The sequence below is a fragment of the Parasteatoda tepidariorum genome, chromosome 2, assembly GCF_982258835.1.
Source record: "Parasteatoda tepidariorum strain Cologne lab strain chromosome 2, Ptep-v5.0, whole genome shotgun sequence".
NCBI classification, from domain to species: domain Eukaryota; kingdom Metazoa; phylum Arthropoda; class Arachnida; order Araneae; family Theridiidae; genus Parasteatoda; species Parasteatoda tepidariorum.
In genome coordinates this window covers 28,834,451-28,849,389 of record NC_141756.1, presented here as the reverse complement: position 1 = coordinate 28,849,389, position 14,939 = coordinate 28,834,451, and the positions used below count along the sequence as shown (strand labels likewise).

General features: G+C 27.8%; 2 protein-coding genes across 4 annotated transcripts in view; one reads left to right on the top strand and one right to left on the bottom strand.

Moving 5' to 3' along the window:
• The window catches only part of LOC107455376 (uncharacterized), a 31,546-nt gene extending 26,508 nt beyond the window's left edge, over positions 1-5,038 (bottom strand). Inside the window, exons 1-2 of one of the 2 annotated variants that reach the window (XR_015431324.1) lie at positions 4,729-5,025; positions 2,812-2,913 (exon numbers count right to left, since the gene is read on the bottom strand). Coding sequence is in view for 1 of the 2 variants with exons in the window: in XM_087157097.1 (XP_087013223.1) it covers positions 2,812-2,913; positions 4,729-4,894 (268 nt within the window). In the remaining variant the exon portion in view is untranslated. Of the gene's footprint in view, positions 1-2,811; positions 2,914-4,728 lie in introns of both variants that reach the window. The other variant, XM_087157097.1, reaches the window with a different exon arrangement.
• Positions 5,039-8,133: 3,095 nt separating this feature from the next.
• Positions 8,134-14,535, top strand: LOC107455924 (uncharacterized). 2 transcript variants are annotated; one of them, XM_087157089.1, is made up of 4 exons: positions 8,198-8,311; positions 10,577-10,615; positions 12,622-12,716; positions 12,982-14,535. In XM_087157089.1, exons 3-4 carry the CDS (start codon positions 12,714-12,716, stop codon positions 13,489-13,491), a joined length of 513 nt encoding a protein of 170 aa, XP_087013215.1. In that variant the 5' UTR covers positions 8,198-8,311; positions 10,577-10,615; positions 12,622-12,713; the 3' UTR covers positions 13,492-14,535. The 2 variants fall into 2 exon arrangements, with proteins under 2 accessions (XP_015929173.1, XP_087013215.1); XM_016073687.4 differs by lacking the exon at positions 12,622-12,716 and having other exon boundaries at positions 8,134-8,311.
• The last annotated feature ends 404 nt before the right edge of the window (positions 14,536-14,939 follow it).

Genomic DNA, 14,939 nt, shown 5'->3' with positions numbered 1-14,939 from the left:
AAGGAGATTGGAAAAAAATTTTGTTGTTACCTATGCCGCTTCCCAATATCAACAAGCCTGCTTGAAATCAAGTGGATTAAGGCAGAGGGTGCACTTTATTTTTTAAGTGGTGCCACCTGTGGCCACCAAGAATATCACTTTGCCACACATATACGTAACAACCCGTTTCATAGGGAGGATTCATTAGCAAATTTTAAAACCATTCTCAGATAGTATTTTTGACCTGAATTGGAGAACGATTCATCTCTAATTCAGTAATTCCAAAAATATTGATTTGTTATGGGAATTTGGAGTGACCCCGACAGATTTAATGTGCACCATTAAGTCACCATTTAATGCACGGAAATTTTTCGAAAGGCTGGAATCGAACTCCTGTTCATAAGAACACGAGTCTAACTACCAACCAGGCTATTCTGGCTCTAGAAAAATTAAATTCTCAAAGATAATAAAAAAAATTTAATAGGAAAATTGAGTTATTTAATTTTATAGCTATTTAAAAATAATTTTAAATGTCAAATAAAAAGTGACAAGTGTTATGTATGTTTTTCATATTGCAGACTATTTTCAGAGTGTATATCTTTACATTTTTTCATAAAACAAAGTCCACTGGATTTAAATAATAAGGCATTTGCGTACCATAAAATTTTCCAAAAGGTTACTTGAATGGAATATCTAGCCTTGCTTAAAATTTTCTATTGTATTCCTAAATTCTGACCAAGGACGCTGAATCCAATTATATTTTTATACAATTAGTTTGCGAAGGCATGCAAACAGGTAAAGAAACGTTAAAATATTTCTTTTGAAAATATAAAATTGTGCCAAATGTTGTGCAATATTCTGGATGCTGGGTCTCATGTGGTAAATACAGTCACTGTGGGCAATTTTATATTTAATTTTATACTGACTCAATTCTACGTTTATGACTATCAAAGTTCAACTCCTTAGCTTTGTAACTTTGAACACAACCCAGAAGACAAGGGAAATCCTGAATTAAGTTTGGGGACAAACTAGCTTTCGTGGAGAACTTTTTAAATGAACTAACCAGCATTTGCGTTAAATGAATAAGAAAGCTACTAAAATCACACGACAGCTAGGGGATTAAAACCAGTGGTCCTTCTACCATTTGAGAGTAGTTTAATTCGGCACTGTGGTTGGTGAGAGCCGATGAAGAAACTCCTGGATTTTGATTTGAGTCAAATTCCCTTTAGTAGAGAACTTCCTTCAATTTAACTAATCCCCACTCATGCTTCATAGTGAGGAAAATCGCGAAAAATATCCAACAGGTTAATTCACTAACGAAGAGATTCTAATCTATGACACCTAAACCAGTGGTCGGCAAACTTATTAGCCAAAGAGCCAAATATGAGCATTACGACACTTTAAAAAAAATTAGGAGCCAAATCTGCTTGTTTAGTAAACTTTTATTACACTAAATAAGTAGTACACTAAATAAAACTAAATTTCATACTTAATAAATATTTATTAATGCGAACAATGTGCTTGCATCTCCTTGGAAAGTTTGAGTAAGTCAGGTTTGTATGTTGTTGTTTTTAATCTTAGGCATGATTCCAAGTTCTCATCAATAAGACAACTTCTCAGTTTACTCTTGATAATGTTCATGCTTGAAAAAGATTGTTCGCCTATGTATGTAGAACCGAAAAGGGAAAGAACAGCAAAAGCTAGCTTTTTCAACTGAGAGTCAGGAATATTATTCCAAGCATTGAAAATGATCATGTCTTCCTTCTCCAGATCATTCAAAGCAGACCACTTGTGTTGTGAACTAAGATCAAATTTTTTCTTCTCCAATATTTCCAATTCAACACAAAGACGTTCGAATTTAGAGCGCCATATCTCCTTGTTTTTTAAATACAGCAATTGTATTTAAAGCTACCAATGCCAATTTCAAAAAGAGAAAATTTCAACTCGGTTATCGTAGCATTAAGGGAATTTTTGACAAATGCTAAAGTTGCTCTGCTGTTTTCCTACCAAGTTTTTTTTTAAATTAAAATATTATTGCGCCTTCCGTGGATATTTGTGCCAGAGCCGCACTTTAGGAGCCAAAGAGCCACATGCGGCTCTGGAGCCGCACTTTGCCGACCACTGACCTAAACTATTGTAAATATTTTTCTTCAAAACCTTTAGCTCTGTATTAGCCGAGAGCAGTGCACAAATTAACGACCTATTAATGAGAGTGTATTAGAAGTCATACTTAATAGTTTTGTGTAACAAATTGCTCATTATTATTTAACTTAGGCACATTCTTCCTATTGTATTATAAAATGCTAAAATCATTATTCATTGAGATTTTTAGAGTTTCTATACACTTCATTTTATGTGCCAAGATTCTAACTAGCTTCTTTTTGAAAATAGATACTTCCTTCTTGCATTAAACTTCTTTTATCACAGAACTCTTAAGGAAAATACATACACTTATGTCTTTCTTAGAAGAATAATCACATTTACAGGAACAAATTTTTAAGTAAGCTGTTATTTAAAAACAAACTAGTTAAGAACATGACGCATGTAATGTATCGGAACTTTTGCACATACTGAAACTATGACTTTCACTTTTTTGCGCTATTTTGAGAACAACTCAATTCATAGAAACAAATTTCAAACAAGTAAAAATCGCAGCACTAACAGACTTATTAAAGCAAAGAATTGTAGCTCTTAATTTTTTTTTCCTTTGAAAATGTAACAGATTTTCTGAACTAGTTCTTAAGAAGTTCGAAGAAGAAACAATTTATGAAATAAATTAATTTTATGATCTATAAATTGATTCTACATTTTTAAACAAGCAAAATCCCTTACTTTCACATGTGTCTTTGTCTTGAGCATAACCTGGTTTGCAGGAACACGTTTTTTCACCATAATTCCAACTGCACCCATAGGAGTTATAGCCACAGTCACACGCTATTACAAATTCGAAGAGTATATATACACATAGGTATTTGATACATGCAAATAATCGATGCAAATAAATATGTAATACATTACGATATTGGACCAGACACTGGTAATTTCAGAGTTGTTTTGCGTTTTAATAAGTATTAGCAATAAGGTTTAAAACGCTCAGACCAACAGATTACGAAAAGATAATAAGTATTTTTGAACATCCTATGCGAGAAAATAAAATATTAAACTTATAACTTGCATTGATTACTTTTCGTTGTCATTTGAAATAATTGCATGAAGTTTCATATTTTCATATACTTTGCTTCAATATTTATGGAGATATGAACATTTTTATTTAGAAAATAAAAAACTTATTATTTACTTTTCTACAACTATTGTCATATTTGCATATATATATATATATATATATATATATATATATATATATATATATATATATATATATATATATATATATATATATATATATATATATATATATATATATATATATATATATATATATATATATATATATATATATATATATATATATATATATATAAATATAAATAAATAAATACAAGAAAGCACTAAGAAAGTTAAGAAAAACAATAAGTTTCATTTATTGCGCTTAAGCTGCAAGTAAACAGCACTCATTAGATAAGTTCAAAATGAAGAATAAAACAAAGAAAAATTATTGACATATGAAAAAAAGGGGGTGGGAAATAATAAGTAAAAAAAATAACAAACAACATTTTATTAAAAAGAAGAAGAAAAAAAATGAAATGTTAATTAAAAAACCGGAAAAAAAGTCGGAAAAAAAATCTTTTCTTCAGCCCACACGATTATATCAGCAAAACAGAGTGCTTTCTGATATTGTATCAATAAAGCCAAAGCAAAATATATTAATACAATAGTGTGAGGAGCAATTTTATGATCTATTTTTATGTAGTTATTTTATAAAAAAAATTTTTGAGTGCTCCTCACACTATTGTATTAATATATTTTGCTTTGGCTTTATTGATACAATATCAGAAAGCACTCTGTTTTGCGGATATAATCGTGTGGGCTGAAGAAAAGATTATATCTTTTTTTCCGGCTTTTTTCCGGTTTTTAACTAACATTTCATTTTTTTCTTCTTCTTTTTAATAAAATGTTGTTTGTTATTTTTTTTACTTATTATTTCCCACCCCCTTTTTTTCATATGTCTATAATTTTTCTTTGTTTTATTCTTCATTTTGAACTTGTATATATATATATATACATATATATATATATATATATATATATATATATATATATATATATATATATATATTAAACTGTTGTTTGTTATTTTTTACTTATTATTCCCCCCCCCCTTTTTTTTCCATATGTCTATAATTTTTCTTTGTTTTATCTTCATTTTGAACTTATCTAATGAGTTCTGTTTACTTGCAGCTTAAGCGCAATAAATGAATCTTATTGTTTTTCTTAACTTTCTTCGTGTTTCATCGTATTTTTTTATTTATTATATATATATATATATATATATATATATATATATATATATATATATATATATATATATATATATATATATATATATAGCTTTCTTTTCGAGTTTTTTGTAGTACTTTCGAGCCAAGTCATAATTAGTAATTAGTTTATTATATAAGTATTATTAGTAATTATACAATTACTTTACAAAAAAAAAATTATAAATTATAATATTAAGGATTCTCTCCCAAATGAAAGTGATTAATTTGAAGAATCTATTTAAAGGTTACTAAAATTAAACAAAAACAATTTTAGAATTTTTAAGAAAAGAGCAATTCTTATAGTACTTACACCAATCGTAGTCGTGCTGAATGTTTTCGGAGTCGTTCGTGATTGTGTGCTGAACTTTTTTGTTCAGTTCATCAGAAAAATCAAAAATATTTTTACCTTGAACGGAAACAGAGAAATTAAAGTTAACACACAAAAGTAAAACGCTACATAACCAACAGTATTCCATTTTTTAGCCACCTGCTAATGTTATTTCTCATTTGGAAGCAATTCAACATAAATAAATTGCTTCAAGGTAATACTTTTCACTGGTTTAACATTAGTTTGTTGACTTTTTTTAGTCGATCAATGAAACGGGGAAGAAAACAAATTGATAAAAGTGTATTCTTATCGACATTATCACATCATGACCAATCACTTATTGTTATAAAATACAAAAAAAATGATAAAAAAATATATCTTTACTTGTAAACTGACTGCCTCCCACGCCAGCTGATCTGCTTTTATAAATGTGTTTAATTTCTAGTATTCGATATTTAAAATCTTCTACTCCAAAATCAATATAACATGAAAGTATAAAATTGTATTTCTCAAGTGAGAATAAATTTAATGCTCTTGTCCGTGTGCGTACACGATCGTGTGAGTTCGTCTTCTCTTCACGTTCGTTTGGTATCTTTTTTTTTCTTAACGAAAATGTTCGGTATAGCCAATTTACATTAAAAAAAGCGAACTTTAACTGTTACAAATTATTTTAAATTAAAAGAATACACAGATCTAAAACGATAAATAATACCTTTTATAGCAAAAAATATTTTTTTTTAAAAATTGATTTAGTTTAATGACTGTTCAAGAATTAAATTATGGCCTAACTGTGTCAATAAGTATTTATGTTAAAAAGATAACATCAGTCAATTGATTCATGAAACTCGTTTTATTGATAAAAGGGAGTTTCGATTGCCAATCAGTTTTGTTCATATTTTTAAGCCTTAAAGAAAGATTTCCTGTTGTTAAATTTTTTTTTCTTTGACTCAGGATTTTAAGCTTGACTGATGTAGATCTTAAATGTGAGTACACCAACATAAAATTTTAAGTTTAATGTATCATCTCTTTTGCTGCCTAACCTTTTACTACTAAAAATTTAGATTATTTTTACAAATTTTATGATATTTTTATTTAAGGGATAGTAATTGGCAGTTAGAAAATGAAACATTAGTGCATAAAATTGATGCCAGAAAATGAAATAATGATTTAGTGAATTTAAAAGTCTCGAAATTGAAATGCAGTTTGGACAAATAAGAATAAGCATTTTTATATTTAAAGTTACATGCGAGAGTTTCTATCACGCGTTTTTGTTTCAGCGTAAAAACAGGGAACTTGGTGATCTTTAATTAGTTAATCTTTAATTGATATTTCATTGATTATCATCAGTTGGCATCAATAGTATCAATCCAAGAGCTGCTAAATGAATTTTATATTTATTGTAATGGGAAGAGCTACCAAAAAAACGATTTTCGCTCACTTCTGTAACGCAAAGCTACTGAAAAAGGCAACAAATTATATTAAATAAAAATTTTACATTATTTTAGCTATATTAATAGAAAAATGTAGCGGAAGAACCAGGTAAGTGGCATTTTCAGAACAAAAAAAAATTATTTACCCTGTAAAAATTGTAGGGGACAAATAATTCTTTGCATTATTTCATTTATTTCACGGGCTAATTTGAAATAAAAATCCTGCAACTAATGCGGATTGATTATGATGAGATTAAACTGAAGGCAAAACAAAGCAGTGACCTAACAAATTTTACAGTAAATACTCAGAGCCATTAGATTATTTAAAGGTGCAATATCGTCATTGATGGGAGCTACTAAGCTTTTTGTTATAAAAAATGCTGCTTTTTTGTATCACTATTTTAATAATCATGGACATCACAAGAAACTCTTCATACGTTGAAGAAATTAACGTATGATGTTTCGTTAGGATTCTAACTCTCATTCAATCGACCATGATATTGACAGATTACTCTATCCAGCTACTCTGTTACATCCCCTCTGCAAGGAAATAAATGGTTTCATAACGTGGACCTAGTTTCCGCGAATAAAATTCTTGCTTGTTTAATCATACTTGGTAAAAAGTTAATATGCTATTTTTCTCACAGTTAACAGCTTGAATACCGTCTTTTTATGGTTATTTGATTGTTTTAGTTGAATACGAGAAGAAAACAATTAAATTAATTATTATTTAACAATTTTTTACGAGAAATGTAGACTATGTAGAGTTGCGTTTGTTGCCATAGCTATCGTCATTTTTTTTAAACGTTCAATAAATCTTATAGTCATTTATGTTAAATTGAAAATATTATGAGCTATATTTTTTCTAACAAAACTATTATTATTTTTTTATTTTGTCTCCATTGGCAAGTTACAACGAAAGAGAAAGAGTTTCTGAAATCACAATAACACAAAAACATATAAAAACAATCGCGACATCAGCAAATCTAAAAGCTAAGGGCGGCTCTCGCCACCCAAAAACGCTCCCAAATTTAAATATGGGGAGGAGCAGGGCAAATGCGAATATTATCTGATGGCCAATTTTTCTACGTATTAAAAATGCAGTCTGCAATGAGGGGTAAAAGTAGATCTGACATTTGTTTTATTTAAGATGATTTATTTTTAATCAATAAAAAAGGTATATTGTTTTATATTATCTAAATAAAAAGATAAAGTTTAGTGTTCGTTATCTTCTCCCTTACTATATATATATTTAGAATCTTTACCGAATTATATGAAACTAATAATCCTAAATTAGTATATAATCATTAAAAACTAACGAAAACGTTATAAAAAGTTGTATTAATATAGATTTTTTAACGAGGAAAGCAAGATTGAAGACATCAAAATCAGCAGGGAAACTCTCTCACTCTCAAATTTACAACAATAAAAAACAACCATTTTTCTACAGGTACATCAAAAAGTATATTGCTAAAGCAATGTCTGTATAATTACTTCGAATTTGCTGCAGTATAAATATGGGTTTAGAGTTTCATTACTTTTTAAATTATAACATATATAAACTACAGTAACTTTCTAGACAAAAGGTGAAAAGTCATTGGAAAACAAACTATTGAGAGCATACTGCACATTTGCTACTAAATAAGTGTTTTTACAGTTAGTATTGTACTACAGAAAATCTACATTTGACTGCAGAATAACTTCAAAACTACTTCAAATCTGTAGAAAAACTGCTGTTTATTTTTATCTGTGAAAAACGATAGCAAGTAAATAATTTTGATTCCATTTATTTTTGCAATGATGTATTTATGAAATCAAAGCTATTCAACAAAAATGAATTCAATACCATTTTACTTATTTCAGTCTTTCAGGTTATCAGAATTTTTATCTGCATATTTATGCTTGTCAATGACTATCTTTCCTGACCTTGACACTTTCTCTATCAAGTGATAGAAATAATGATAGATTCAAGCATTTTTGTTTGACTAAATTCACTTCGGAAACTTAGAATCAATCACCTGTAAAAATTACTCTAAATATTTGAAATGCATTTCTTTTGTGGTTGCTATAAAAGAAAATGTTTTTAATGCAGCATAAGCAATAACCATTCAACTTCGTAAAACATGATCTCCAAGGTAAGAGAATTATTCATTTACTACTAAAAATTAAAATGATTATTCCATTAAATTGTCATAACCATTAAATTGTTTTGAAACTTCAGAATGTTCATTCATGTCCTTAATATTTAAAAAAAAGCTCTTTCTTTTCTCTTCAATCAAAATGACAGGGTATCTCGTTCTCGTGATATTTCCGGACTGGAGTGTATGAAAGTAACGCGTAAAAAAATTAAAACAATCTATTCAATACACCCAGAATCATGCTTATTTTTCAATCAGATGGCTGTTACAGTCTATTTGTGATGTGTTTAGATATTGTTTATTTTAAACTATAATTAATTATTTTTTAATTTCAAGTTAAAGAATTACCCAAAAGTTAAAAATTTATATTTATCATAAATTGTACATACAACCAATTTTACATAATTGTTCTGAATAAAAAATAAGCACTTATACTACTATTATCTTAAAAATTCTGTAACTTTTAAGGAGTTATATAACTGTTTTTGTTGTTGCGAAATTGTTGTATTTTTCGCATTAACTGTAATTATTTTCTTATTTCTGTGAAATTAAAACATTTTTTATTTCGAAATTATTTTAAAATGTTATTATTTTTATAAAGATATGAGTAGCATAATTTTAGCTGTATTGGTTTAAAAGTAATGTTAAAGAAAAAAATATCAAAATTTTAACAACAAACATATGCTGTTACAAGCTAAAGAAAAGGTGAGACCGATAACGAATGGATAATAAGACAAAAAAAATAGACTATCAACAAGATAATTTTTTATGTTTGTTTATAAATTGAAAAATTTATCAATATAATTATTAATAAATTAATTTATATAAAGATAAGTTTATTAATCTATTCAGTCAACTCCGTACTATATTCCTTTATAAATATATTAATTTTCCTTTATGAATATGAATTTATAGAGATTCCATTCATTTAGAAAGACTAACAAATTAATCTTTTGACAAATCCTTTGCTAATTTCATATAAATAATTCGAAAAATTATTTGTCCATTCTATATAGTTTATGAATTATACTTGATGTATTATCAATACTTCTAAGCCTTTTCATTCATGTTCTTTTCTTATTTCGTAATTGTTTTAAAAGTAACTCTGAGTAAAATCAAGTTCTCTGAAATCACAATTCAACGCTCAAAAAATCACATGTGCTCACCTTTATATTGTTTAATATAATAATTAACAGAAATGTGTTTTCCCCCTTAAAACTATGTTAAACTGAACGAAATTTATATAAATTGGTTTGATATACTAATACTCATATGATATTAGCAAGGAATATTAATATCTACATATGTGAAGTATATATTTTTTATAACAACTAATGTTGAATAATAACATTAAATAATAATATTAGTTATTGTGAAATGTTAATAGTATTAAAAGAAGTGAAACTATTTACCAAACATTTATAAATATGTCTTAATAGTAATCTTTATTACCTATAAAGTAAATGATATTAGGGCATATTTCAACTTTTATTTGTAAGACAACACAACTATTTCATTTTTACTTTAATTAAAACCTTTAGGTATTAAACATCATTTATTCCGAAATTAATAAAAATATTTCGTAGTTTATTTTGAATAATCATTTATGCTAATATTATTTTATTCTACATAAACTTAATTTGAGTTTCAGTGCTCCGTAACACTTTATGAACCTGAACTACCAAAAAATTACTTAATAATTAATTAATTGTGCACTCAAGCAATCTGAAATAACTAAATTACCTACTTACTCATTTTTTTCCAAAACCCTGCACTATGTAAACTATCAGATATAAGCATTTTATTGATTGAATACTCACATAAATAATTGCATTATGAATAATATCATTAATAAAATACCTAATACTACCATAAATGCTCACATAATAAATTCTACTAAAATTAAATAATAATAATATAATAAATCATAATAATATATAAAGAAATATTACATAATAGTAAATATAATGTAAATATATATATAATAATAAATATAGCTCCTAAAAATGAAAAATAATAATAAAATAATATTATATAATAAATATGACCGGAATCAAAAAAAAAGAAAACTTAAATTATTTTAGGTGTTACAAAATTTTATATTTCATGATATTTCAAATTTTATTGATCAAAATGGTATTTTTTCAGCCATTTTCTCTAACAAAGAATTAAATTTTAAAAATAAAATAAATCCATTTAGTTTATTGGCAGACTACATATTTAATCTGTAGAATAATTTGATGAAATTGTTTATTTTTTTAGTGCATTTTCGTTCTTGTCTTCAGTGTCATCTCTATGACGGTAAGTACTATAGATATAAAATAGAAGAATATAAATAATCTAATGATTGTTGCAAACAAATATAAAAACAATGATGCTGTTTTATTGTTGCATATGTTGCTATTGCATTGTTTCAGTTTAAACATTTTTATTTATAAGATAATAATGGATAGACTGATTGTATGATTGATTGATAATAGTTGTATGATTGATTAATGATGGTTTCTGGATTTATAGTGAATAATGACACATAATATTCATATTATATATTAAAATTTAATGAAATTATATTTATATTTGGATATTAAAATATTCAGTCCTTGAATGGAGAATAACCATCATTGATTTCAAAGTTAAAAAAAATTATTCTGAAAATAGGATCAAAAGTAATTAATCTAAGGAGAACGTGATCGTTTACTAAAAGAGGTCGTACGAAACAATGTGTGATAGCAATAGCACAACAGATTCAATGGTCACACAAAGTGAGGTTTGAACAAATAGGGCAGATTGGTAACACTGAAGTTAGAACATAAGGTGAACAAAAAAAATAAATAAAATTACACATTAAAGTTAATAATAATGACCTTCTGTATCCAAATACGAGCGTAGCATTTAACACAGTGGAGTGATGTTTCCAATCAAAAAGCATAAGTAAGCCCATAAAACAGAAGATGTACCCACCGCATACAGGAGACACAGAAGAAAAGGAAATACATCAAAATAATAAGAAAAAACATGTTAGATTCAACCCTGTTTCTTTAGTTCTTGATTTTAATTATTTTATATCACACAAAGACAAAAATTAAAAAAAAAATTTTACAGGCTAAAACACTCATAAATCAGGAAATCGAATTAGAAGTTGGGAAGCATTTAAAGAATCCAAAAATCATTCAAAAAAATTTTTATAAAGTTTTCGCATTTAAACTTGAAACGTAAAAAATGTAAGAGATAAAGAGTAAATTTAAAGGTGCTAAGAAAATAAATACAAGAGAAATATTTAAACGGAAAGGATTTTGAATGGCAAAGAAATATTCAAATGTATAAAAAGGTAGAAAGAATGCATTTAAATTGCTGAAACTTATAACGACTTGATGGTTTGTATTAATAATAAAGACAAAGAAAAAGGCTGTAAGAAAATGAATTATTTCCCTTGATACGGACCTTTGAGAGAGAAAGGCAGGATGCGCACTCTTTGGTGTAAAAAGCAAGAAATCTGAGTTCGAGAGAGAATGTGCGATATTAATCAAAAAATTCGTTGACTGAAAAAACCCAGAACCAATTAAAATTCAAAGAGCAAAGAGTTTGCCCTTGCAGAAATTTAAGGTATTTTTGAGGTTTATTTGAAGTTGATTTAAGGTGTTAATATAGATTTGAGGTTTATTTGAAGTTAAAAATAGTGACCTTTAAAAACAACATAATGACATTTGAAAAAAATAAATTAATTAACAATTCCGTATTCACTCCTTAATTGAAGATCGAATAATCAAATGATCTGTACATTTTCACACATTTTAGTAATTTAACCGGCTATTTCACTAAATTAAAGTTATAAATTTAACCTCCGAGGAATTAAATTTATTTGTGTATTGTTTCATTTTAAAGATGAGATTATTAAATCTGTATTGTAGGATTGATATTTATTATTTAGACATTATATAACTAGTGAAGCTGATTTTCTATTAAATAATTTATAAATTTGTTGGATTGAACACTGGGCACTCAAACCTATAAGTGATATTAATAAAATATTATTTGTTTTTTAACTATAGCTTTTTAAACCAGGCAACTAAGATAAACTATAGCTAATAAAGTTATGATTAATAAGACTTTAACTAATAAATTGTATACAATAATATAGTGTATACAATAATATACTGTAATCGGGAACAGGATTTCATAAACTAAGAAAATATTAGCTTTCTGCAGACATGGAATACTATAAAATGAGTTTTATTGGTACTATTACTCGAAAAATGTTATTAAAATAACAATAAAAAAAAATAAAAAAAATTAAATCTTTATTTTAGAGGCCGGGATAGCCTGGTCGGTAGGGCGCTATGCCCATATCTAAGAGGTCGTGGGTTCGATCCTCTTTGGCCGAAGACTCCCCGTGTAGTAAATGGTGAGTGGTGCACGTTAAATCTGTCGAGTCTCAAAGTCCTCCATGTTCCCACAACAAATCAATACCTCTGGGGGTACTGATCCAGGAGTTTCCTTGTCTTCTGGATTGGTTCAAAATTACAAGGCTACGAAGTTGAACGTAAGTAGTCGTAAACCCATGAAATTGGGTCGGCTGTTTAACGACGGTTATAAAATAAAATAAAATCTTTATTTTAAAATTAAATAATTGAAACATTCCATATAAAACAAGCTTTTGTTTATTTCAGTATGCTCATGGTCATTTCCCAGTGGAAGAGCACCACGCACCCAAGCCTTACAAATTTGGATACAGCATTAAAGACAAGCATGGTGAACAACATAGGGAAGAATCGGGAACAGGAGGGCACGTGACTGGCAGCTACGGATTTACCGATGCTCGAGGTGTTAAAAGACAAGTGAACTACGTAGCCGACAAAGCCGGATTCAGAGCCCAAGTCAAGACTAACGAACCCGGAACCGCAAACCAAAACCCAGCCGCAGTACTCCTCGTCTCCGATGCTCCTTACACCGGTGGTGAAGGATACTTGGGTGTACCTGCAGCAGCTGCTGGATATGGATATGGAGGTTTAGGATATGGCGGTGGATATGGAGGAGCTTATGGAGGTCTTGGTTACGGTGGAGCTTATGGAGGTCTTGGTTATGGTGGAGCTTATGGAGGTCTTGGTTATGGTGGAGCTTATGGAGGACTCGGTTTAGGAATTTTAGGTGGTTTGGGATATGCTAGATATGGATATTAACTAAATTAGTGTTTTATTGAAATAATTTATATTTATGTTTGTAACTATTTTGTTCCACTACAACATAATAAATTGTGCCTCTTCTGAAATTTAAGTTTTTACTGTCTTGCATTATCATATGTTTGTGATTTTTCTTCAATTCTAGAATCATTTTTAGAGCTTCCTACTTTCTCCTTCTTTTTGAATTTCGCGTTGCATTGCTTTATATGCTTTAACAATTTGCATGTTCTACTTATTTGGGTATTGAATTTTCTTTTCAAAATCTGCTTCTATTGCATTCATTTCTAATTCCAGGGAATTAAATTGCTTAAAATCACCCTTGTTTTTTTTATATATTTTTGTTATGTTTATTTATTATGTTATTTTGCATGTATTTATTCTTTGAATGTTCTTTTTTCCCCCTTTGAATTCTTAGAATGCTTTTATCTTTTCTTATTTCTCACTTATTTATTTCTTAATATCTCCTATATTTAATACTATTCTTCGCGCAATTTTATTTCTTGCGATGTATATTTTTGGTGATATTTGGTTTTCTCACCTTTTAGCATGTTATTCAATAAAATGTTTCTTTTTTTGCATGCAGTATTTATATGTTTTACTTGTCTTAAACTTCTTCAGTCTTTCTGCTCTTCTATGCATGCCCAAGATATTTTTCTATTTTTTACCATATTTTTAGGTTTTCTAGTATTTTTCAATATTTTATTCTTTTGTATGTATTTGTGGAATATTTTAGCTACTTCCTATTTTTTTCTCACATCATTTCAATTTTACTTTGCAAGCAAGCTTATTAAAAATTTTTCCTGTTAACTCTTTATGCAAGATAGTAAATTCGTTGTCATGTTTTTGTGTTTAATTGCTTTGTTATTCTCAGCTATACGTTGTATTTGCTTCAAATTTAGTTTTGTATATCTTTAAATCTCTGCCAGCCTTCCTCGTATTTTAATTCACAATGTTTTAAATATTTCCCATTTTATGTAAGTTATGTGCAATTTGTCTATAAATGTTTGCAAATTTGAATAAAAAAATAACCAAGCAATAGAAGAACTTTACTTGAAACATTTTTTTCTCAGTCTTACATTTTGCTAAAATTGGACTACATTTTGTGTTTTTAATGACATTACTAGCTTGTTTTTCGTAAATACTAGGGGACTTTATCTCCATCCCCCTCCCTCCTCACAGACACAGATTTAAAGATATTTTTTTGTTTCTGGACGATGTTTTGTCAAATTTAAGAAAATTTCAATCAAAAGATCAAAATGTTTTACTTTATTAGCTGAAATTGGTTCCATATATCTAGTTTCTAATTCTAATGAAGTAAAATTTTATCACAATAATATTACTCACAATAATATTGCTATTGTAACCTCGTCCACCAATTTACTATTTCTTTCTTTAATTTTTTTAGAAATTCTTATTTAATATTTAGCTACAATAAGAGTTGTTGAATG